This window comes from Macaca fascicularis, chromosome 14 (assembly GCF_037993035.2).
Source record: "Macaca fascicularis isolate 582-1 chromosome 14, T2T-MFA8v1.1".
NCBI classification, from domain to species: Eukaryota; Metazoa; Chordata; class Mammalia; order Primates; family Cercopithecidae; genus Macaca; species Macaca fascicularis.
The window spans coordinates 14,863,438-14,889,194 of record NC_088388.1 but is presented as its reverse complement, the minus strand read 5'-3'; the positions used below and the strand labels follow the sequence as shown (position 1 = coordinate 14,889,194).

The 25,757-nt window shown below is 41.0% G+C and overlaps 1 protein-coding gene and 1 long non-coding RNA gene across 3 annotated transcripts in view; one reads left to right on the top strand and one right to left on the bottom strand.

The window, feature by feature from the left end:
* The window catches only part of LOC107127264 (uncharacterized), a 31,325-nt gene extending 30,493 nt beyond the window's left edge, over positions 1 to 832 (bottom strand). The window contains exon 1 of the long non-coding RNA XR_001484884.4: positions 678 to 832. This is a non-coding gene — a long non-coding RNA (uncharacterized lncRNA). The remainder of the gene's footprint in view (positions 1 to 677) is intronic.
* Positions 833 to 5,430: 4,598 nt separating this feature from the next.
* On the top strand, positions 5,431 to 25,757 carry FAM111B (FAM111 trypsin like peptidase B). 2 transcript variants are annotated; one of them, XM_015434681.4, is made up of 5 exons: positions 5,431 to 5,490; positions 6,600 to 6,730; positions 6,851 to 6,900; positions 7,729 to 7,895; positions 22,396 to 25,757. In XM_015434681.4, exons 4-5 carry the CDS (start codon positions 7,815 to 7,817, stop codon positions 24,511 to 24,513), a joined length of 2,199 nt encoding a protein of 732 aa, XP_015290167.3. In that variant the 5' UTR covers positions 5,431 to 5,490; positions 6,600 to 6,730; positions 6,851 to 6,900; positions 7,729 to 7,814; the 3' UTR covers positions 24,514 to 25,757. The 2 variants fall into 2 exon arrangements, with proteins under 2 accessions (XP_015290167.3, XP_005577834.4); XM_005577777.5 differs by lacking the exon at positions 6,600 to 6,730.

The window sequence follows — 25,757 nt, the reverse complement described above, 5'->3', positions numbered from 1 at the left end:
AAAGGTTGAAACCATGCTGAGCACCTCAATTCTGTGTAAACCTTTTCAAAAAATCTCTTCTACTTGACATCAGCGTCCCTTTTCTTTTGTATTTTTAGTAGCAACTAGCCCCACGCCTTGCAGATGAGCCCCTAAGAAATGAATGGTTGAATGAATGCATGGACAGCGGGATGGACCAGTGAGTGAGGAGCAGTGATTGGCAGGACCTGCGCGCATTGAAATCCTGCCAAAGCAGCCTCTGCAAAATAAAAGACCTTAGGCTTTGTCGTCAGACAGAAGCTAAAATTATCCAAGAACTGTCCTTGGGCCACTTAGTTGAGGTTTCCTAATCTGTGAACAGAAAATGAATTAAATAGAAAGATGATTGGGACAAACTTATGGAAGGTGCCAAAGCACGATGCCTGGCACTGACGGACGCTTCACACCTGTTATCTCTCACCCTATTCTCTCTTCACCCCGCTCCCGCCCTGCAGCTCCCCGCTGTCAGCGCCAGAAATTCTTACCTGCTGAGAAAAGGAAAAGCACAAAGCTGACTTTACCCTGTGACGCTTTTAAAAACTCCAAAACACCCAGCGCGATGGGGAGTAGGTTTGCCTAGAGACAGGTGAAGCAGCCCTAGTTAACTGAGAGGAAGGGGAATTAACAAAGAGGGTTGAGCCACTACGAGCGGGAGTTACCTTGGACTAACAGGTGTATCTTCAGCGAGCACATGTCCCGGCATCTCCCACGCCCATCCCTGCTTTTAGCGCCACAAATGCAGCCTCCTAAGAGAATGGGAATCTTGGAAGTCAGAGAACCAAAGATTGAACTTAATGGATGTCAATCTTCACTCGTCGCTTTTTTTTCTTCCCCGCCTCCTTGCCCTGCCTTATCCCGGTAGGCGCGTTCTCTGGTGCCATCTTATGGCAGCATGCGGGACTACACCAAACGCGGAAAGGGGCCTTCCCCTGCCCTGAGTATCTGCAAATCCAGGGCTGGGCTGGGATTTTAAGGGCTAGGCTCGCGTGCCCGTGGCGGTGCTAAAAAGGGGCTGCCTGCGCAGATGTCATTCCCACAAGCTGCAAGTAAAGAAGCACCGCGGACGACCGGGGACGCTCACGGAGCGACAGGCGGGGTGGTTGACCAGCTGACTGGCCTCACTTCTGAGAAATGCAAATTACCAAGCCACAGTCCAACCAAGCATATCAAAACAGGATCTCTGCAGATGGAGCTCAGCGTTATGTGTTTTGGATAGCTCACAATAAGATTTTCACGCATCATAAACTTTACCTGAGCTTCTCAGCCAGTTTTGTTGATGCCCGGGTTAGTTAAAAGCTGCAGATTCCTGGGCCTCACCCCAGACCTACTCTACTTAAACATATTGGGGTTCCCAGCATCCTTATTTTTAAAAACCTATCCAAGTGATACGTTTAAACGTTAAAGTACAGACAATCACAAACTGGAAGAACTCCTTAATTTACAAATAAGGAATGGAGACCCCCCCCCCACCAAGACAGAAAGGAATTTCCCCAAGGTCTCCCTGAAAGATCCTAAGAAAACGTGAGGTTCTAAGGTTAAAATCCTACCTTCTAAGGTTAAAATCCACCTTTTCCCTTCCCCAAACTAGTCCTGTGACCTCTAGCAAACTATCCTGTCCTCATCTGTGAAATGGGAGCAACAGTCACACCTACCCCAACTGGTGACTGCGAATATCAAATGGGGCCAAAATGAGTCAACTACCAATCACCGCCCCACCGGAAGTTGATGTTGAACTAAATCTTGATCGCCCTACCCCATTCATCTCCCAGTACCACTGTATGACCATGGAGGTGAAACCATCCAGCCGCATGTTAGTCCCAAACCATGTTCACCTCCATCCGCGGCTCAGTGAATATTTCTTTTCTTGAAGATAGCGAGTCTCCTTGGAGCCTCTGGAGTCTGGAGGGGGAATGTTAACTTCCGCAAGCTTGTGTTGTCTTCCCAAGACAGAATGGACTATGGGGTCTCCATGCGAAGAGTTAGCTGCCAGGGCTTCAAGGCTGGCTCCTAAGTGGTTGCTGGAGGCTTAGAGACCCCACTCCAGCTCTCTCTCAAATGGGGGCAGCTTGTTTGCAACAGTGAGTGAGGTGAGCCCACTACGAAGTCACAGGACAGGAAAAGACCATCCAGTCTAAGCTTTTACATACCCCATTGCAAGCTCCAGAATGTGGTGCCCAGGCCCATATCTCTAACCCACTCCCAGAAGACAGTTCTCCTCAGCCTTTCCTGCCACTTCTGCCATTGTACATTCAGACAGTTCCCTGTTCTCTTCTATCAAACTCCTACTCAGCTCTCATCAATCTAGTCCAAATATAAATCTTTCTCTGTGATATGCTCTCAAGGTAGAGGCAGTGGGGCCTTCCTCTGTATTCCCAGAATGTTGTTAGGGTTCAATAGCATCTTTCAGGGGCTCATGAAGGAATCACTCTTCATAAACACTGGCCTTATTCCCTAACTTCACCAGACCTAACCTTAGTGCTTGATCCATTCCCACCTCTCCCAAACACGTGAGAGGCCTTTTCCTCTTTATGGGTTTGCAAACCACAAAATGACCCAACCACCAGTTACTTGGCAAAAAGTATTCTTGTCATAATTATATTAAAATCCAGCCAACACGATGCTCTGTGCCAAGGGAATGTTCCTTTTCAGGGCAAACACTCTGTCCCCAGGGATGTTAGACAACTTCCATAGCCCCATATAAGCATTAGCTGAAAGTGAGTTTTCCTTAGTGGCCCAACAGAGCACAGCTGCAAAGTGAAAAGCAAAGCTAAAGCTCTACTCTGGACCTGTTGCTCTAGACAGTTTCTCTGTGAGGGTCAGTTGTATACGTAAGGAAGAAATGAAAGATTGCTCCCCAAAATGGCATCAGGTTACTTATCCCAATTGCGTGGTTCAGTTGCTACTCCAGTGATAAGCAAATAAAGAGGAAGTAGAAGCATAACTTTTCCTAAACTCAAGAAGCAGGGAAGCTTCGGAATTGGTGTGCAGCGGTGCTGCTTGGAGCGCCATTATGAAGGGACAAGAGTGGTCCGCTGGGAGGTAAAATTCAGGGCACCTAAGACACAGGGGCTCTAGGAAACAAGGCAGGCTTTTGTATTTATCGTTTGCCGTGATATCTGTGAACTTTCTTCTCCCTTTTAATTTTCCCTGTACTTTAATTATATTTCTCAGGCCAGGCGCGGTAGCTTACCTCTGTAATCCCAGTACTTTGGGAGGCTGAGGTAGGCAGAGCACCTGAGGTCAGGAGTTCGACCCCAGCCTGGCCAACATGGTGAAACCCCATCTCTACTAGAAAAACAAAACTTAGCTCGGCATGGTGGCAGGCATCTGTAATCCCAGCTGCTCAGAAGTCTGAGGTATGAGAATTGCTTGAATACAGGAGGTGGAGGTTGCAACATCATGTGTTGAATGTCCACTTCCCTCCTTATTTTTCAGTTGGAGTGGATTAGCATCTCCAATTCAACATGTCAAAAGAAGAATTACACACACACACACACCCCAGTCCTGGCACACACAGCATCTCCTTCCTCAGACTTCCCCATATCAGTTAATGGAGACTTTGTACTTCTAGTTGCTCAAGTCAAAAGCCCAGGAATCATCACTGAGCCCTCTGTTTCTCTTATTTATGGAACATCCATAAGCAAATTCCATGGTCTGGCCCTTCAAAATAAATGTGGAATCCAGCCATTTCTAACACTTCCACCATTACCATCTGAGGCCGGCTCCAACATCTTTGCCATCCTGGGATAGACTCTTAGCTGCCTTCTCCCTTCCACATCTCTTCTTGTCCTCTCAGAGTTTGTACCCTGCACAGCTGCTTGGGTGATTTTTAAAAATATGTCAGGGTATATTACTCCCTTGCTTCAAATCCTCCATTTAAAATAAATTTCACATTTATGACAAAATCCAGACTTCTTCATATGGCCGACCAGGTGCTTTATGCTAATGGAATGTGCAGATGCTCCTCCCTAAGGAGCGCCTTTTTCCAGGGTAAATTCTCTATCTCCAATGATGTCAGGCAATTTCGACAACATCATTCTCTACCACTTCTTGCTTTTCATAGATTTTTTTCCTCCAGATTCTACAAAAAAGAAGATAAATCCTTTTGCAACGATTTACTTGCTGATGTATATTGGTGCCAGTCACGTGTACTGCTTTCAGATGATTCAGGAATAACAGCGATTTGAGAAAGCTGTCACTAAGTTTTCTCTTCTCTTTGTCTGTATGACATTATTTTTACAATTATACTTCTAAAGTTTGCTCTTTCTGAAAACCACAAGACCCGTGTAATTTAAGCAGTGATTTTAGAGGTCTCTGTATATTTTACATTAAGTTCAGAAACATGTTCATGATTATTCCACCAAAACTATCAACTTTTACATAAACATCTGTCCTTCTATGAATTACAAAATAATTGTCACCACTCCCACTTAATCAACCATCTTCTCCCCTGCTTTGACCAACTTCTCAAAAATAACACCCAATACTTAAAGGCATCTCTCTCTTTTCAGGGTCTCAGGCAGTAAGACGTTCTTTTCTTAAACAGTAACATGTTTTCTCAAGCCCCATGTAAAGCACTTCTTTGATATCAGTTTGGGGAGGCCGAACTCTGGAGTCTTCATTCGAAGGGTAAAGTACCTCACTCAGTAATGCGCGTCCTGAGAACCCTGCCTAAGCAGTGCTGGCCGCTTCCTCCTCCAGGCTTGCACTGTCTGTGTTCGCCAGCCCCTCTGCGAAGTGAGTTCATTTGCAGAGCAGGCCAAGTATCTGTAGACTTCACGCAGACGCGGGTGCAGCCTGCTCTGGGACTGGGTCTCTGCATCATACGGGTGGAGCTCTCTCTGCTGCGGTCAGCGGATCCCGCCTGGATGCTCGTCCCGCCATCGTCGCCCACCTCGCAGCTGCAGAACGGCAGCAACTACCACACACCGAAGCAACTTGGCGGGTTATTCGCCCTGCAGCTCCCGCCAGCGCGCTGCTCCCGCTCGCAATCAAAAGTCAGAAATCGCGAAACCGCCAGGCGCCTCCCACTCCGCCCAGCTGCCGCGCAGCTCCTCTTGGCCTCCACTGGGAGACAGGGGACGCCTATGAGCGGGAAGGAGCAGGGCAGTGATTGCTTAGTTTATCCTGGGAGGCGGGAGCTGGTCTCGGACTCAGTGGTGAGGGGGAAGGGATCACTAAGACCCGCGTGGGTCATCCAGCCAAATAGGGAGGGTGGGCGGGTTGGCGCGCAGTCCCTAGGCCAGAGATGAGTCATTTACATCCAATGAGAGAAAAACAGCCTTCAGAGACTCTTCGTCCATTGGCCAGCGAGAGTGTCAATTCCCAGGCTCCTGCCGCGCGCCGGCGCGCCCTTCTAGGCGGGAAAAGTTCAGCTGAGAGCTACAAAAGAGCAGCCTTTCCGGCACCTGCGAATCCAGAGCGGTGGGCGCTGACTGGCACGTGCACTGTGTGGACAGACTCTCCGGTTCTGTGAGTGGTTTTTCTTTTTCTGGGTCGGACCTGGAGTTCTCTTAGGGGGATGGCTGACAAAAGCAATAGGCAGAAGGACCTCAGCCCAAAGTCAAGGAGGTTTTGGATGGGGAGCTGGGCAGCCGCCAGTGTGGTAATTCCCTTCCCCGCCCCTCAGCTTCAAAGACTAAGAGTTTTACTCCTGAAAAGATATTTGGAGATCGTCTGGGTTTTCCTGAATCTCAAGAGGGTCGTTTGACCCCGGTGGGTCCTATCCCTGCCCCGTGCCGTTCGCGCCCATAGAACGAGACCAGGATCCCTTAAGTAGAGCAGAAACTATTCACTGATCAAGGGATGGAGTAGGGGAGCACCTGCTCAAAGTGCCTGGGGTGTAGTGTGGGGGTGTTTCTTAAGGTCTTTTAGGGCACGTAGTTGGAGAGCAAGGATTCCTGGAAAGAGGTGGGGCTTTCCAGAAAAAGCTGAGTGCGGCAGTCTCGTATTTCCTGTGCACCCAACACTACATGTACCTACCAAGGTGCATTTCTCCCCGAGGCAGAGATTTAGGTATGGTAATTAGCAAGGGTTCAGGTTAGGGTAGCGCTTCTAAGTTCGTTTCCCATCTTGTAGCATGGTGGTTACTGACATCCAGTCTGTTTCTGTAAGCAAGCACAGCTTCAAGCACAGGTGACCTTCATAGGTTCTGGGGCTTTAGGAAAGCATTGAGGTCATCCTGCGGTGACAGAGGCAGCTGTTCAAACAATGTGGTGCGCGTTTGAGAGGGGAGTTGCGGGGTGAGGCAGGTAAAAGTGCAGATTCCATAGCCACACCCCGACATACAGAATCAGAGTCTGTGAGGGTGGGATCTGGAATCCTTTTTAAAAAGCTCAGAGGAACCAATTCACACGAACAATACAAGTTTGATCTGAGCCAAAGTCCTTAATTTAGAAATGAGGAAATGAGGATCCCTAAAAGGGTTACAGGGAGAGGGCTGGAGGAAAGTTAGACTATGACAGTTTTACCGTGATTCTTTCCTGCCCTTGAGAAGTTTTCTCAGCTGCTGCTCTGATCAATACACAGCTGGATGCTTTAGGGCAACCCTCTTCATATATCTGGAGTTCCATCTCTTGCAGGTCTCCCACCAGGTCTGTGACCTGTGACCTCTTGTCACCCTGGTCTCTCAGCTTTGTCTCCTCAAATCTGGAATTCCAACTAGCTTTGTCTTGCCGCCCTTCCTTGCGACACTGGCCTGGAATCCTTCAAGGTAGTCTGCTAACGTGGATTATAGGATGCATTTCAATTGTCACTGTCCTTAATTGCATCATGTCCAGTTCCTTGCAAACCATGGTTTCATATTTTTTTTGTTGTTCTGTTTTATTTTCAGACTAGGGGGAAATCCGGTCCCTGTTACTCCTTTTTGGCCAGAAATTCAAGGTAATGACTTTTAATGTTTCTGACTACCAGTTCTATCATCTCTCTCACTTCTGGACCTGTCTCTATTCACTGATGTTTTCAGTCATTATGGGTCATATTTATCCACTTTTTAAGTGCTTGCTGTTATTTTTATTAGTTATCAAGCTTTCTTAATTTCACAACATTGTGTGCCAGAAATTTTTACATTCCTGTCAATATTCTTGAGCTTTGTTTTAGTACATTGATATTTTACATGGAAACCATTTTATACTTTCAAAGCTTGCTTTTATTTTTCAGGTGGGACTAGAACTAGTGCTAATTTTGTCCCACTATGGAAGAAATACCTTTCTGAGTAGTCTCCCTGATACTTCATGAATTATGAAGTTTTCTAGTCAGATTTTTGTGAACTGAAATTATACACTGTCCTGTATGAGCCTCAGAAATTGTTACATCTACTCCTTTTGGGTAATTCTTTTCCTGTTCCTTTTCAACCGTTTCATTCCACCCATGCATTCACCAAGCTGAAATCTCAAGGGATACCCACTGCAGATCTCTGATACTGTGTGCTCCTGTGGCTCTCTTCTCCCTAGTACTCTGTCATACAAGTTCCAGTCATCCTGGCCTCCCAAAACTCCCACCTTGTCTTCTCAACTCAGGGAAACTGTGAGACTCTGCCTGTTTCTCCTTCCTAAGATATGCCTTGGAAACTGCATACAGTAAGCTAAATGTCCATAGGGCTTACCTCATATGATTTTCTTCTCAGATATTAGAGATGAGGTCCCACACCACCTGATGTCCAGTGTTTGAAAGTGGTTATTTCATAGATCTTGTTTTTTTGGTTTTTTTTAGACATTTCACGTGGCAGAATAAATTCAATCCTTGTTTCTCCATCTTATCCACTAGTAGAAGTTAGTTATATTCTCTTTGAACTCATCATGAATTCCATGAAGACTGAAGAAAACAAGTCATTTAGTGCCACGGGAGATGACCAGAGGACTAGACCTGAAGTTTCAGAGGTGTGTCTACTTTTTTACAACTCCCCACAGGAGTGATAATCTAACCATAGTGCCATATGAGGTTCTTGGAGATAAGTTCTTAAACAATGGTAGTTATAAGTCTTTCTCTTAGGTAGTTTAAAATATATTTGGGGAGCTCATACACATAAGTGCTTGTGGAAAGCAAAATGATAGGGTATGAGTTAACAGTGCCAAACATGTCCTAAGACAACAAGATGACTAACAAACAATATAGGCACTTAAAATCTTGGAAAGTGTAGTCAGGCAAAAATAATTAGCTAATGTTTACTGAGGAAACACTGTAGGCCTGGAATTGTGTCCCATTATATTGATTATTCCATTTAACAGTTAATAGAACTATGTAGTAAGTATTATTATCATACTTATTTTACAAAAGAAGAAACTGAAGCTCAGCTTGCTTATAGTTGCAGAAGTAACGGACTTCAGAGCAAGGATCTGAACCTAGGTCGTCAGAATGCAGAGACTGGTTTTTGACCCACACTATTTTGCTCAAAATATGCAAACTGATAATACTAATTTGAGACATAAACAAGTGATTTTAGAGTACAGAGAAAAGAATGCTTAATTCAGACTTAGGAAACTACAGCAGTGTCATATGAGAAATGATTTATTAATGAATAATAAATCTAGAATTGTCAAACTCAGGTGTAGAAGTGGTTGTTGGGCTGGGAAGAGCGGAAAATGGAGGTGTTAGTCAGGCGGTACATAGTTTCCTTATACAAGGTGAATAAGTTCTGGGGATCTGTACAGCCTGGGTGCCAATAGTTAACACTATTGTACACTCAAATTCTTGCTAAAATGATAGATCTTATGTTAAGTGTTCTTATTACAAAAATAATAAGAGAGCAGGAAAAGACTTTGGGAGGTGATAGATAGGTTGATGGCATAGATTGTGGTAATAATGTATCTCCATACTCAAGTTGTATACATTAAGTATGTACATTAAATATGCATTTTGTATGTCTAACACTAATTTATTTTTTAAAAAGAATGAATGACATTTCACTAGTATATCAAGGATGAAGGAATGGCCTGAGTATAGTCATGTACACAGGAAAACATATTTGGGGGACAGGATAGCTTTATTTGATGCTGTATAAGGAGAATTCAAGAATGTGGTATGCAAATAATGCTTTCTGTACTGATAAGGTAGTATGGTGCCAAGATCAAAATAGGCTTTATATCAATAAGAGCTTTCCATATTTCCAGTAGAAATATTTTCTAATTGTGAAACAATAAAATGGATTCATTGGCTCACATGAGTGGACATTCCAGAATTCAGCTGAGCTCTTCATTCATTGGTATACAGTTTCTTTAAGGACGTGTTTGTGTGTTCAGTTCCTATGTTCTGCTTTTCTTACTATCCCCTGGCTGGCTTTCTGCATAGTGACAAATAGAGCTGTAGTAGTATCAGGTGCTTTACTCTCCCAATAATGAGTCTATCCTGGTTTCCTGAGGAAACTTCTCTTTGCCATCTAATTGTCCCAGTTTAAGTAGCTCACCCATTTCAGCACAAAACCTTGTGATTGAGAGGGCACATATAGATATTCTTAAGCTGGCATGAATTCATTTCCATACATGTATGGCTCCTAAAAAGTGGGAGAGAGGTAGAATAGCTTTCTGGAGAATAGCTGCAGTATCTTTTTTTTCTTTGAATTCCATGTGTAGGTCTTTGGATTTTCTTCTGTAAATAAAGGAGACGTGTTTACAGACTTTAGCTTTGTGTTGCTTAGGAGGAGTTATTCAATTCACTTTGGACTTTGTTAAGTTAAATATTAATGTTAAAATGTTTAGGGCCATTTTGTTCAAGACAGTTGCTACTAATCACATGTGATTATGTAAATTTAAATTTAAATTCAACTTAACTAAAATCAAATAATGAAAAAGGTGAATAGTACAAATTCTCAGTTACATTACATGTCAAGTACTTAAGAACAACCACTTGTGGCTGTGGAATTAGACAGTACAGATGTAGAACATTTCCATCACTGCAAACATTCTATTGGGCAGTACTAGTCTAGGGCATCCAATGATAGAACAGAACGAGGGTATAAAACTGCCAAACTATTTTTCTGGAAAATAGAACAAGAGGGAAAAGTCAAAATAAAGGAGACAACAAAGCAAGGGAATATAAATTTAGAAAAAGTGGAAAAAGTAGAAGATACAAAAAAAGTGATAGAAATGAACACAAAAACCCCTACACCCAATTAGTTGTCTTACAGATTATTTGAAAGGCTTTAAGTTTTATTGTTTCCTTTAAATTTATTTATTTCATAGACAGTAAAATTCAATCTTTTTGGTGTACAGTTGAATGGCCTATAACAAATGCCTACAGTAATGTAACCATGACCAAAATCAAGAAGCAAAGCCGTTCCATCACCCTAAATAATTCCTTGTGTGGTTCCATCACTCTAAATAATTCCCTGTTCTCCCCACTAATCCCCTATTCACCGAAGTCCCTGGCAACCACTAATCTCTTCATTACTCTAGTGTTGCCTTTTCCAGAACATCATGTAAATGGAACATACACTGAATCATACCCTTTGAGTCTGGCTTCTTTCACTTAGAACATTCCACTTAAGTGTCATAAGTGTTGTTCATGCATTGATAGGTTTTTCTTTTTATTGCTGAGTAGCATTCCACTGTGTGAATGTATCAAAATCTGTTTATCCATTCACTCACTGAAAAGCATTTGAATTGTTTCCCATTTGGGGACTTTGTATATAAAGCTGTTGTGAACATTTACATACAGGTTTTTGTATGAAGATTAGTTTTCATTTCTCTTGGGTCCACCTAGCAGTGGAATTGCTGTCATGGAAAGTGTATGACATAACTTTAATTTTATAGGAAATTGTCAAAATGTTTACAAAATGGCTGTATGATTTCACTTGCTCACTACCAATGTGTGAGAGTTCCAGTTGTTTCATACACTTTTCAACACAAAGTTTTTCTGATTTATTCATTCTCATAGGTATGTAATGGCATCTTTTTGTGGTATTAATTTGTATTTCACTAATGACTCATGATTTGAGCATCTTTTCATGTGTTTATATCATCCACATATCTTCTTTGGTGAAGTGTCTATTAAAATATTTTGCCCGTTTTTATCCTGGTTGGTTATTGCTGAGTTTTGAGAGGGCTTTACATATTTTGGAAACAAGTCCTTTGTCATATTGCTTTTCTCATAATATTTGTGATAATTGCTGATATTTTATCTCTGTGTGGCTTATCTTTTCATCCTCTTAGTCCTGTTTGGGAGGGAAAAGTTTTCAACTTTGATGAAGTTCACTTTCTCTATATTTCTCTTTGTGGATCATGCTTTTGTTTTTTACATCAGAGAACTGTGCTAAATCTAAGATCACAAAACATTTCTAAGTTTTCTTCCAGAGTTTTGTAGTTTTAGGTTTAAGTCTTCAATTGATTTTAAGTTTTATTTATTTTTTGTATGGTGCTATATCTGGATCAAAGTTTGTGTGTTTGTGTGAATTGTGTGTTAATTGTGTAAAAAAATTAACACAATTGTGGATAATTAGCATCTTAACAATGTTGAGTCTTCCAATCTTGAACAAGATATATTCTCTATTCATTTTGGTCTTGTTTAATTTATTTTGCTGCTGGGTGCCTGGGAGAATAGGCAAACCTGGTGCATGAAGGCAGAGCAGGGAGTGGGTGACTGAAGGGGCAATGTGACTGGTGCACTGTTTTCTCCAAGGTCACCAGACAAGATAAGAACTAGAAAGATCAGAAGTACAAGGCACAAGTGACAGAGGTTAGTCATCCTGACATTATGCAGCTTTAAGATTGTCCAGAGAACTGTGAGTGGCTCCTCCTAGCAGACTTTCTGCTATTACCTCTGGGTCTCTGAAGTGTGTCTTGCCGCTTTGACGAGAAACCCTTGCTTCCTCCATCCTACGTAAACTCCTCAAGGGAGAAACCTCTAGCACTGGAATCTCCCTCTCCAGACAAAAGCTCTGCACAGATGGAGTCACGACTCCATCAGCATCCCCCAGACGGAGTCATGACTCCATCAGCGTCCCCCACACTTAGAGTCCCCTGGAAACTATATGGTCAAGATCATAAGTTATGTATGCCAGATGCAACAGTCTGTTGGGCACATTATACACGTCTTATGGGAGTCGCACCACACCTGGAGGGAAATGTTTTCCAATTTGACAGAAAACAGAGGGGAGGTATTTGTTCAGAATGCATTTGAAGCCTGGCCCCTCAGTTAGCAAACTTTGTTGACCAGCTTCTACTTTAGGGACTAGGCATGTGAAAGAAGGACAGAGTCCCAGCTCTTGTGAACCTTACATGTTAAAGAGCGAAAGAGACTATCCAGGAAATAGACAAATAGAAAGTTTTTGCTAGTGGATCAAGAACATACAAAGGTAACAGAAAGTGGCAGGTGTGTGCCTTGGAGTGCTACTCTGGCTGGGGAAGTCAAGAGGCCCCTGAAGTGGCCCTAAAGAGACCCAAGGGAAGGCCAAACAGAATGGTGAGTGCACAAGCTCTGAGAATGTCTAGGGCTTCCTGTCCAGGGCCTGAGTGGGCAGCATAGCTGGGACCAAGGGGAGAGGAGCTGAGCAGCAGAAGGTGGGGCAGAGGGAGGGATGGACAGGGGCCAGAACACTCTAGCCTCATGGGCCTTGGAAAAGAGGGGATGGGAAGATGCTTGAAGGGACAGAAGAGTTGAGAGTGGAGGCTATTCCACAAACATCCAGGCTAAAGAGGAGGGGGCCTGGGGTGGCCTGAGACTGGGAGCTGAAGGGGCAGAGAGGAGGGGATGGAGTGGATGAGAGGTGTGAAGGAAAAGAGAGATGGAGAATGTAGGGCTTAAACTGTGGCGGTCAGAGAGGGAGCAGAAATGACAAGTGAGTTTTGACCCTGAAACCCAAGCACTTTATCACCGACAGGAACTTTGCCTTTTTCTTCCGTGTCTCTAATGGGCCAGGACAGTGGTGAGTACATAGTATTCATTCAATCACTTTGATCATTTATTCAATGAACATTTCTTGCAAACCTACATGTCTGGTACATCACAGGCACCAAGGATATACCAGTGAATACGGTGATATCCTTGTTCTCTTGGAGCTGACACTATAGAGGGAGAAAGGAAAAATAAATTGTGTGTGTGTGTTTGCATGCACGTGTGTGTGTGTGTGTGTGTGTGTGTGTGTGTGTGTATTGATATGGGCGGAAGGGAAAAGAGAATGGTGGAGGCTGTTTTGGAAGTGGTGATAATCGGCTTCTCTGATAAGGTAATATCTGAGGCCTGAAAGGAGTGAGGAGGTGAGTCCTAGAAATATCTAGGGGAACAACACTGAAGATCGAGAAAGCAGTAATTACAAAGGTTCAGAGGTAGAAGGGTGCTTGTTAACTGACCAATAAGTCTAGTGCTTGTTGACTCACTAATCAGTTTCTGTGTCCCTTCCATTAGACTTGGAATCTCTAAGGAACATGTCTGGGTTTTCCTCATCAGACAAGAGGGGTCAGAGAGGTGGGATGGGGGCCACTTTCTCTCTTTCTTTATGCTATTATTCTTTTTTCCAGTCCTGGCCAGGCTTAGAAGTAGGGGCCAGGGAAAGACAAGGGTTGAGTCTGTTACAATCTGGAGAAAAGGTAGAGAAAGTCAAGGAATAGGAAGGTTCTGTGCTGTTCCAGAGCCCACCACTCCTACCCATGCTGTTTCTGCTTTTAACACCTGCAGGTCCCACCCTGTCGTCCAGTTCCCCACCTCTGCCACTGTTGTGGCATCCATCACACTAAAACTTTCTGTTTCTTGTGTTACCAGTCACAAGTTTTTAGTCTCCCATGCAATAGAAATTGACACAAGGCCAAGTGAGTTTCCCAGACAAGGCTTTGTTAGGGGCTTGTTCTCGAATACAAGGGAGACAGCACTGGAGTGAGTTCTCCAGATGGCTCCCCAAGGATAGGTCTTTTTGCTGTTTTAAAAAAAGCTGACATGAAAAGCACGAGGTATGATAATATCACTGTATGTGTTGGGTGGACTGTAGAGTGTGCAGGCACAGTGAGAAATCATGTTAGTACTTACATCACATGATCAAAAAATGGTGGATAAGTCCCTCCCTGGGTGGGGATTTTCACATAATAATGAGGCAAGCCATGAGGTAAAGTTTGGTCATTCTACTGGTCCTGTGTTCATGCAAGTGATAAAGTTAACTCCCTTGAATGAGATTTATGGTAGAATGGTTCTTAGTTTCTTTAAGGTCTCACAGCCAATGAAGATGGCACCAGTGGAGATGCAAGTTCTGGTAGTCAGCGGGTGTGGAAAAATGCATTATTGGTGGTGGAGGCAGAGTCCTGCCCCTACTCTGTTTCATTTGGATATTTACCTCCCGGTGCATTATTTGCTTCTTTGGCTATCTTGACAGGGGTTGGATATAATTTCACTGTGGGAATGCTGTGAATGTAGTCAATTCCTGCTCTGCTTCAAGGCCTCGAGACTGAGAAGGTACATAGAAGACTCCAGAATCTTAGAATCTCAGCTCAGATTCCATCTATACTCTGACTTGTGTCCTGGACCTTAGTCACTTCCTCCTTATTGTTCCTCAGTCATTTCTGTTTCTCTAGCTAACTTGCTGACAGAACATGTTGCTCTAAATTCTGCTGATTCAAAACTCTTTTATTCTTACCAACAAAGCATAACAGGCATCTCCAAATATGCCTGACCACACATGAGCTCTTACAAGGCCTACAGTGAATTCAGATTACCCAATCCAATAATTTATTCTAATTTTAATTGTAGACACTCCCCTCCTGGTAAGGTGAAATGCTGCATCCCAAAGGCCCTTTCCACAGAGCATTCTAGGGCTCAGTGAAGGGACATTCAAAAGAGCCAGGTCCTCGTTTCCCATGTGTGCCCCTCTTCTGGAGCCCAGAGCTATAGAGGGAAGAGTGACTGACTTCTCGGACTCTTAACTGGAGAGAAGGCAGTTGAGGACCACCAAGGAAAGGCCTCAGAGTAGAGAGGAGCTAAGGTAGCTGGGCCTGGTCAGCTGCTCTTTGTCTTAACTCAGGGGTGCTCAAAGCCTGGCCCCTAGGATGGCAGAATCAACACAGACTGAAGCCTCACCCCAGATATATTCAGTCAGATCCTCTGGGTTAGGGCTCAGCAATCTGTGTTTCAAGAAACCCACAGGTGATTCTGATGCAGAATGGTGGCAAGAACCCAGACCCAGACTGGGACTGTCAGGCAGGTGGAGTCCTGGCTCTCCAGTAGACTCTGAACATGAGAGGCCATGGGCAAAGCCCTTCTGGACCTGGGCATCCATTTCTCCATTTGATAAGCCCCAGATTTTTTACCAGGTCTCTGAGGCAGTGATAGAATCAGGTTAACATCTCAATGGGAGATGCACAGAGAACCGTAACCCTCCCCCTTTCTCACTTAGAGGGAAAACAAACTATGTGCAGTTGCTTTGAATGTCTTTGGGTAAAGTCACAGGGGAGCTGCCTGCCCTCTGAATGAGCCAGATAATTTGATTTACCCTATTTAGTTAGAGATCTTGCTATACCTTAAGCAGAAAACCCACCACCACTAACACATACTTTCCCACAACCCTGGAAAGGAAGAGACATGTTTTAGTTGGAATTTGCTATCCCTAGACCCTCCTTCCACTTCCACTCTTTTTTGGCAAGGGGACTTTTCTGTACTGCCTCCTTAAGAACTCAGGTCCCATCAAAGTGTGGAAAGAACAATTACATTTGTTTGGCATGTTTGCTTTTTTGATAGCTTCTGAGGAGATTAGGAGGAGGGATGCAATCCTCCTTTAGGGATGCAAGTACGATTACCTCAAAAGTTTCCACTCCCTACACACTTACCAAGGGTCCCCATAAGAGCCTGGCCTTTCACATATATTTTCTCACTTACCAAGCACAGCTCAAAGATGTTAAACAAGTAGCCCAAGGTCACACAGTAGGTGGTACATGTAGCAGAGCCTGGATGTGTGCTTCCTCCCTCTGGACCCTACCGCCTCCCGCAGAGGTTTCACAGGGCAAGCTAGGACTGGCACTGAATCCTCAGGCCACTTAGTACCCTGTCATGGCCCTCAAGGAATCCACACCCCAGGCAACGACTTCTTCTGAGGTTTAGGAGTGAAGGAGTGACTCCCCAATCCTCCTCCTGTTACCAATGCAGGGTCTTCACTAAAAGTTGTCCTGCTTCTTGGCATTTTAAAGAAAGACTTAGTAAAAACATACAAACAAAGCAACAAAAGAAAGAAGCAACGAAAGCGTAGATATATTGAAGTGAAAGTATGCTCAACAGAGTAGGAGCAGGCTTGAGCAACGGGCTCAAGAGCACTGGTTGCAGAATTTTCTGGGGTTTAAATACCCTCTAGAGGTTTCTCATTGGTTACTTTGTTTACACCCTATGTAAATGAAGCAGTGGCCCACAACCAGTTTTATTGGTTGAGGGAGGGGACCAACTAGAGGTACTTCCATGTTTCATCTGCAATGCATTGGAAAGCGGGAACTGGGGGCATAATTTGCAAAGGGAGGAGCCTCTGATTCTTTTGTTACTTGAGTGTGGAGAGGTGGGATTTTCCTTTTGATTCAGTTCTAGGAAGTGAGTGTGAATCATCCTTAGGTTCCCTGCCTCCAGGTCCTGTTCTTCTGCCTCACTCCTTCAGACCTGGGGCATCCCTCTTGTCTCCAAGGGGGCTCCTCAGGGCTGCATTTGATCATTCAGCAGAACCTAAATTGGGGAAGGCAGCCAGGTCTAGTTTAATTTCCTACAATATATTTTAGGACAAAAGTCTTGCATATATTGTCAGAATTTTCTACATAGATTACCTGTCATCTATGAATTAAGATAATTTTACTAATTTCTTTCTGATACAGATGCCTTTTATTTATTTCTGGTTTTTATTGCACTGGCTAAAACTTCCAGCATAATGGTATAGAGATTCTGCCAGAGAAGACATTCTTGCGTTTTTTTCTAGTCTTGGGAATGCATTCAATCCTACACCATTAAGTATGATGTTACCTGTAAGGTTTTCATAAGTGTTCTTCATGAGATTGAAGAAGTTTCCTTTTATTCCTAGGTTGCTGATATTATTAGAAATAGATGTCAGGCTTACCAAATGCTTTTTCTATGTCTGTTGAGATGATTCTATGTATATATAGAAATTTTAATTTTTCTAATTGGCTTATTACAGTGATATGTTTTTCAAAGGTTAAACCAACCTTGCATTCCTGGTATTTACCTATTAGTTCTTGAATTTATGTTTATATTGGCCTGTAGTTTTCTTTTCTTGTAATGTTTTGCCTGTAGAGCTAATATTTCCCTATTGCTGCGGCAATGTTCTTTTTGCTACTGTGCTCAATGCCCCATGAATTATGATGTTTTCCCTAGGTCTGGTGGGAACAGCAACTATTCCCAGCCCTGTAAGATCTCCAGGGATTGTTCCTTCTAATCTTTTTGGGTAGTCGATTTCCCTGACTTAGGTGATTTCCTCATATGCATGTGCAGACCACTAGTCATCTGAAGACTTATGGGGACCCTCTGTGTACAGTCTTCTCCTGCCCTTCAAAAGCTAAACCCATTGGCTTCCCAGAACTCGGTTCCTTTTCCTCAACTCAGTTGCTACTGAGCTTTGTCTGGATTCTTTTCCCTGCACCATGGCCTAGAGCCTCTTTTCAGGCAGTAAGCTCAGGCAGTCATAGAGTTTGCATCATTGTTTTTCTGTTTCTCAAGTACCACTGTCCTTCGACTAATGCTGAATGTCTTGGAAACCATTTTGTGTATTTTGTCCATTTCTCCAGGATTTTCAGGCAGGAGTATAAGTTAGTTCTATGTTATTCCATGGTGGCCAGAGTAGAAGCTCAGGATGCTGCTTTTTTTATTTTTCCAAAGACTTTAGTTTTAATTAGTGGAAATAATAGGCAATAATGGGCTTACTTTATCTTGGCTGCCCCTATTACTATCAAATATATAAATATAAACATACCAGAAGGCTTCTTAGCCAGATTAAGGGCATCTTCAAAAACCTCACAGGGAACATCATGTTAAATAATGAATCATTATAAGTATTTCCTTTACAATGAGGGAGAATAGAGGAGTTCTCACTATTACTGCCTTTATTTAGCTGGTAAATAAAATTTAATTTAGCCAATACAGTGTGATAAGAAAAAATAGTAAAAGATAATGTTTGAGGATTTAAAAGAAGGGAACAAAGTATATTCATGAAATATTCACAGATGGTATCATATCTATTTTTGAAACAAAAAAGGTTTATAGATAAAATATTAGAATGATTATAATGTAGGAAATTGGCTAGGTTTAAGGTTGATATTTACAAAACAATGGATTTAGCTTAGTCAGCAATATCAGAAAATGTAATCCCTCAAAAATTATTTTATAATGCCTAGAAAAATATTATTTACTTAGGAAGAAATGTAAACATTATTTGTTAACCATTTATGGAGAAAATTATTTTGTTGAAGACTTGAAAATGAGACATAAATCAATGTCAAGATATACTAATGAGTAGAAAAACTCAAAATTAAGACAGTATTTGGTGAATATACAGAAAAATATACCATTGGAACAGAACAGAGAGAGTAGAGACAGACTCACAAATTTGAAGATATGACAATATATTTGTATTAGTTTGTGCTATGGTGTGAATCTTTGCATCCCCCACAATTCATATGTTTAAATCCTAATCTCCAAGGTGATGGGATTAAGAGATGGGGCTTTGGTGGGTGATTAGATCATGAGGGCTCTGCATCATGTATTTTGTTAGAAAAGTCCAGACTATGTAGTCTCTTAGGGGTAATAAAGTACCACTGATTGTGTGGCTTAAACAACAGAAATGCATTGTCTCATGATTCCGGAGGTTCAAAGTCCAAGGTCAAGATGTCAGCAGAGTTCGTTACCTGTTAGGGCTGTGAGGGAAAGATCTGTTCCAGGACTCTCTCCTTAGCTTATAGTTGGCCATGTTTTTCCTACGGCTCTTTACCTCATCTTCACTCTGTGTGTGTCTGTCTCTATGTCTATATTTCCCCCTTTTCTAAGGATACCGGGGGTATTGGATTAGGGGCCCATCCCACTGCAGTGTGACCTCATTTTTAACTAAGTATATCAACAAGAACTGCATATCCAAATAAGGTCACATTTTGAGGTACTAGGAGTTAGGACTATATAACATGTGAGTTTTGAGGGGACACAGTTCAACCCATAACAATCTTATGTGGCAAAACTGGCAGTACAGATCAGTGGAGAAAGAATGAACAATTCAGTCAGCATCGCTGGAGTAATTAGTTATCCACATGCAAAAAAATAAACAGTGATACCTACTTCAAGCTATATACAAAAAATAATTCCCGACTAAAAACTTGAATGGTAAAAGCAACCTTTACAATTTTTAGAAAAAAAAAAAAACAGAATTATCCTGTGAAAGGTGTTCTAATGATATAAAAAGGTTAATAAACTTGACAACATTTAAATTAACTCCTTTATGACACCTGAGAATGAAAAATCAAGAAAAAATTCAGAATAGATGTTTAACATGTATCATAAATAAGTAATTTGTAGCTACAATATTTAAAATACTCCTAGAATCAATAATAAAAAGACAATCCAATATAAAAATGAACAAAAGACATAAACAAGCATTTTAGAGATTGAAGTGTGAAAAGGGGTTCAATTACATTAGTAATTAGGAAACTACTGTTTAAACCCTCAATAAGATGCTATTTCACACCCACAAAATAGGGAAACATTAAAACATAGATAACACCAAGCTTTGATGAAGACATGGAATAATGAAAACTCTCATTTCTCATTGGTGGAAGTGCAAGGTGGTACAACCATTATGTTAAATAAGGCAATATCTATTATAATAAAGGTGATTACTCATTTTCCTTTTCTCCTTGCCTCATGTTTTCAAATATTTATTGCTAAACTCTATTTCTGAAGTTGAGCAATTCCACTTCTAAGTCTATACTTGAGAGACACCCTTGTACGTGTGCACCAGGAAACATATTTGAGGATATTCATAGCAAAATTAACCACTGCTTTTATTAGAAAAACCCCAGAAATAACAGAAATGTGCATAAACAGTTTACTTCTTCAGTGAATTATCTCTAACTGTAAAAGTGGATACAGAATTTCATCAACTAAGATGAACCTCAAAAAAGTAATGCAGGCCAGGCGCAGTGGCTCATGCCTGTAATCCCAGCACTTTGGGAGGCTGAGGTGGGTGAATCACGAGGTCAGGAGTTCAAGACCAGCCTGGCCAAGATGGTGAAATCCCGTCTCTACTAAAAATGCAAAAATTAGCCAGGTGTGGTGGTATGCGCCTTTAATCCCAGCTACTCAGGAGGCTGAGGCAGAGAATTGCTTAAACCTGGGAGGGGGAGGTTGCAGTGAACCAAGACTGTGCCACTGCACTCCAGCCTGGGTGCCAAAGCGAGACTCCGTCTCAAAGAAATAAATAAATCAAATAAAAAAGTAGTGCAAATCACAGAAGAACACATTCAGCTGGATCTGTTTATATACAATCAAAACCAGCAAAGTGAAACAGTGTACTATTTATACTTTACTACATATGTATATGTCCCTAAATAAGTGTAAGACAATGATAATTTTAAAACAAATTCAGACTTAGTGGTGGTCCATGAGAAGGAGAAAAGGAAATAAGATGAAGGAGGGACACACTGTATGCCTCTAATGATTTGTAGTGTAATTTGTAGTGTGCTATTTCTTAGGTTGGGAAGGAGATACATGGATGTTTATTATATGAAATATAAAGTGTCATAAACTGCTTTTGCCTGCATAATATGTTTTATAGTTTTTTAAAAACACAGTATATAAGATAAAGGAGGAGACACTGAGGACTATTCACAGGATACTAGCTTGAGTAGTCAAATGGGTAATGACACCATTATCAGATTCAGCAACACAGGAAGAGGGGCACAATTAAATTTTATGACTCTGGTTTTGAAGGGGCTAAGAGTGAAATGTCTCTGACGTATCCAAGAGTAGATGTCAAAGAGGCAACAAAATATTAATATCTGGAGCTTAGATGAGAGGTCAGTGCTGCAGAGATAGATTTGGGCAATAAATATTTGAAAACATGAGGTGATAGAAGAGTCCCAAGACAAAAAGGAAATCACTATTCCTGAGACCTAAGCTCATTCCATTTCATCTACCAAATGATCCAAGCTGAGCTGTACCTTCTGATTTTACTCTCTCCAGGCTTATTCCTCTATTTATATAGACTAGATCCAATACTTCAGACTTCACAATGATTTCCTTCCAAGTTATGTTGACTTCTATCATATAATGTTTTTTACTTACGTTTTTCATTTCTGTTGCCATCAGATTCTCAATATCTTGTATCCTGGGCTACTACCAACTGATTGTATTTGAGTATTTATATTTATTTATGTATCCCATCCTATTATTTATCTGTCATTTTAATATATTTTCTTAGTGCTATCAAAACCATTGACAGAACAGAAACTAAACAGATTTTTACTGGGAATCCTTGAAAGGTGATGTTTCAAATATCTAAAAGATAAATTAAGTAAGTCCAGCTTCACTAGTAAGTGAATAAATGTACATTCTAAAAACAGTCAAATTAGATAAAATTTTATATAGCAATTGGCAAACATTTAAAATAGTAACACTCAGATCCTTTTAGGGAATCAACCATAGGACTGTGGTTGGTCTCCTTGAGCAGCTGGAGAGAAGGGATGGGGTGAGTTGATACAATTCTCTGGAAGGCAGTTAGGCAAAATATATGTTGCAAAATATGTTTATATCCTCAGTTGTGGTATTTCCACTCCTGGGAATATGACCTAGGGAAATATTCAAATGTGCAGACAAAAATGTTATATTTGTAGGAAATTTTGTCATATTTAGAGTAAAAATCTGGAAATAATCTAAATATTCAGCAATGAAAGGATGGATTACAAATTATTATACAGTGAAATATTCTATAGCCCCTCAGCTTGTGGTTTCAAAGCTTGCTTAATGCGCAAAGTAGTGACACATTGCCTAGTGAAAAATAAAGTCACATGCAACATAGTATTTAAGAAACATAAGATTTAGACCTGCATATGAAATAATAGAGGGCTATTTCTGATCCATTTCAAGTTAGGTATAGCTCATTTCTTTGCATCTGGATATCCAGTTATTCTAGCACCATTTGTTACAAAGATGATATTTCCCCCATTAAATGGTCTTAGGACCCTTATTGAAAATCAAAGTACTACTTTTAAAAATCAGAAAACAAAATCAAAGTATACAGAGAAAAAAAATAAAAATTAAAATAAAATGTAGAATGAATATCCCTGGTGATAGAACAGTGATTTATTTTTTTCTCCATTATTCATTAACCATTATATTATCCAATTTTTATTCAGAATATCTATTAGTTCTATCATTAGAAAAATATAAAACATTATTAAGGGTGATTCCTTTTAACCTCTTTAACCTTTCCTTTTTAAGGATACTGTCATGAAGCGGACATGTGCTGACACACCTGTTGATCATTGTCTATCTGGCATAAGAAAGTGTAGCAGCACCTTTAAGCCTGAAAGTGAAGTCAGCAAGCATGAAACAGCCCTTGAAATGCAGAATCCAAATTTGAACAACAAAGAATGTTGTTTCACCTTTAGTTTGAATGAAAACTCCAGAAAAATAGACCGTAGTGTGTTTACAGCATATGGTAAACCCAGTGAGAGTATCTACTCAGCCCTGAGTGCTAATGACTATTTCAGTGAAAGGATGAAGAATCAGTTTAATAAGAATATTATTGTTTATGAAGAAAAGACAATAGATGGACATATAAATTTAGGAATGCCTCTCAAGTGCCTGCCTAGTGATTCTCATTTTAAAATTACATTTCATCAAAGAAAGAGTAGCGAAGAAGATGGACACATATTACGCCAATGTGAAAATCCAAACATGGAATGCATTCTTTTTCATGTTGTTGCTATAGGAAGGACAATAAAGACGATTGTTAAGATAAAGGAACTTCGTGAAAAAGGAAGTAAACTTTGTATTTATGCCTTGAAGGGTGAGACTATTGAAGGAGCCTTATGCAAGGATGGCCGTTTTCGGTCTGACATAGGTGAATTTGAATGGAAACTAAAGGAAGGTCATAAGAAAATTTATGGAAAAAAGTCCATGGTGGATGAAGTATCTGGAAAAGTCTTAGAAATGGACATTTCAAAAAAAAAGTTACAACGGAAAGATATCCATAAAAAAATTAAACAGAATGAAAATGCCACTGATGAAGTTAATCACCAGAGTCTGACACAGCCTAAGAAAAATGTCCATGAACCAGAGAAAGATGGAGAGACCAAAGATGGAGAACACAGCAGAGAGCAAATTCTCCTACCTCAGGATCTAAGCCATTATATTAAAGGTAAAACTTGCCAGACAATTCCCAGGATTAGAAATTATTACATTCGTGGTTTGACCCGAAAATATTGTCAAATAAACTCACAAGTTAGACGGAGACCACATCTGAGTAGGCAGTATGCTATTAATCTGGATGTCCAAAAGGAGGCAATTAACCTCTTAAAGAATTCTCAAATGTTGAATGAAGCCATTATGCATCATTATCCGAATTTTAAGGAGGAGGCACAGTGGATAAGAAAATATTTTCAGGAAGAACAAAAGAGAATGGATCTTTCACCATCTAAGCAATTCAACATATATAAAAAGGACTTTGGAAAAATGACTGCAAATTCTGTTTCAGTTGCAACCTGTGAACAGCTTACATATCACAGCAAGTCAGTTGGGTTCATGGAATGGGACAATAATGGAAACACAGGCAATGCTACTTGCTTTGTCTTCAATGGTGGTTATATTTTCACCTGTCGACACGTTGTACATCTTATAGCAGGTGAAAACACATGTGAAAGTTTGTGGCAAGATATAATTAGCAAATGTGCTAAGGTAACCTTCACTTATACAGAGTTCTGCCCTACTCATGACAATTGGTTTTCCATTGAGCCATGGCTTTTTTCCAATAAAACTCTAGATTATGCCATTTTAAAACTAAAAGAAAATGGAAATGCATTTCCTCCAGGACTATGGCGACAGATTTCTCCTCAACCATCTACTGGTTTGATTTATTTAATTGGTCATCCCCAAGGCCAGATCAAGAAAATAGATGGTTGTACTGTGATTCCTCTAAATGAACGATTGAAAAAATATCCAAACGATTGTCAAGATGGGTTGGTAGATCTCTGTGATACCACCAGTAATGTATACCCTATGTTTACCCAAAGAAGTTTCCTATCAGAGGTTTGGAACACGCACACGCTTAGTTACGATACTTGTTTCTCTGATGGGTCTTCAGGCTCCCCAGTGTTTAATGCATCTGGCAAATTGGTTGCTTTGCATACCTTTGGTCATTTTTATCAACGTGGATGTAATGTGCATGCCCTTATTGAGTTTGGTTATTCTATCGATTCTATTCTTTGTAATATTAAAGAGACAAACGAGAGCTTGTATAAATTATTAAATGATGAGAAACTTGAGACCTACAATAAAGAGAACGGTAAACAAGAGTCATTGCTTCAAGATCATCAGATTGAACCCATGGAATGTTAGAAAAAAGATGCTGTCTTCAAGAAAATATGCCAATAATTACTGGCAAAGATTTCATGACAAAGACACCCAAAGCAATTGCAACAAAACCAAAAATTGGCAAATGGGACCTAATTAAAGCTTCTGCACAGCAAAAGAACCTATCAACATGCTAAACACACAACCTACAGAATGAGAGAAAATATTTGCAAACTATGCATCCAGCAAAGATCGAATATTCAGAATCCTGCTACAACCACACACATTAAAGATCTCAAATCACCTGATCCTACTATTGCAAATAAATCTCCACTGAGTTATTCATGTAAGTGTTTTATAGGATAAATCAGTTGCAAAAACTTGTTTTTAAATAGCATGCAAATAAAGCCTGCTCTTCACGGCCCCAATTCTGAAAGCCCTGTCATATATCACTGCTTGAGCTTACCTGCTGTATGACCTCTGCCTCCATCCCTCTGAACCAACGATGGGTTTCACAAGACGAACCAGAAACACAGTAGTTTCGAGTGGTTATAATACAATTCATTTGCCACCTAAATTTTAGGTAAAAATTATCACTGGAATGTTCAGGAACTGGGCACATAGACCCTGGAAATTTGCAACAACAAAACACATCTGAATTTGGAATCTATATCTCAAATGTTACCACCTCTGTGACAGCATCCCTGAAGCCCTCTCTGTGCTACCACTGCAGCCTGTTCACTTCAGTATTATGTTTATAACTCTGTTTTTAAATTTTTTTACTTTTACTCATCTACTAGATTGTGACTTAATGGATGGTGAGGACAATGTTAGATTCATCTTGGCAATCCCAATGCTTAACACTATATCTGGCATGCACGAAAATTTCCTCCAACTGAATAAAATTTTTAAAAGGATACTTTAGGTTTATATGTCATAGATATAAATTAGTGGAAGGTAACAGCTATCCCATAGAGCACATTAGAGAGACTGGTGTTCCAACAGCTACATGAAGTGGAAACATACAAACTAGCTAAAGGTGGGGCTTCTCCATCACTTTCTGTCTTTGCTGCATGATCCTCATGGGCTGCATCCAACCTTATAAAGTCAGCCAAGAAGAGAAAATCAGAGGCTGGTCCATTCCTCGCTGGTGTGATGACATAAGGAGTCATTCTTTGTGAACAGAACTCACTGGTGTCTGCAGTTTTTTGTTTTGTTTTGTTTTGTTTTTGCTTTTGGTAAAGGTTGGTTATAGTGTTGAAGAAGAACTAAAAGATATCCATTCAAAA

Bases quoted from the DNA above. Each gene is read 5' to 3' on its own strand.
- FAM111B (XM_005577777.5), top strand. From the start codon at position 7,815: ATGAATTCCATGAAGACTGAAGAAAACAAGTCATTTAGTGCCACGGGA. The intron at 7,896-22,395 runs GTGTGTCTACTT...TTCCTTTTTAAG, and splicing joins CTAGACCTGAAGTTTCAGAG to GATACTGTCATGAAGCGGAC.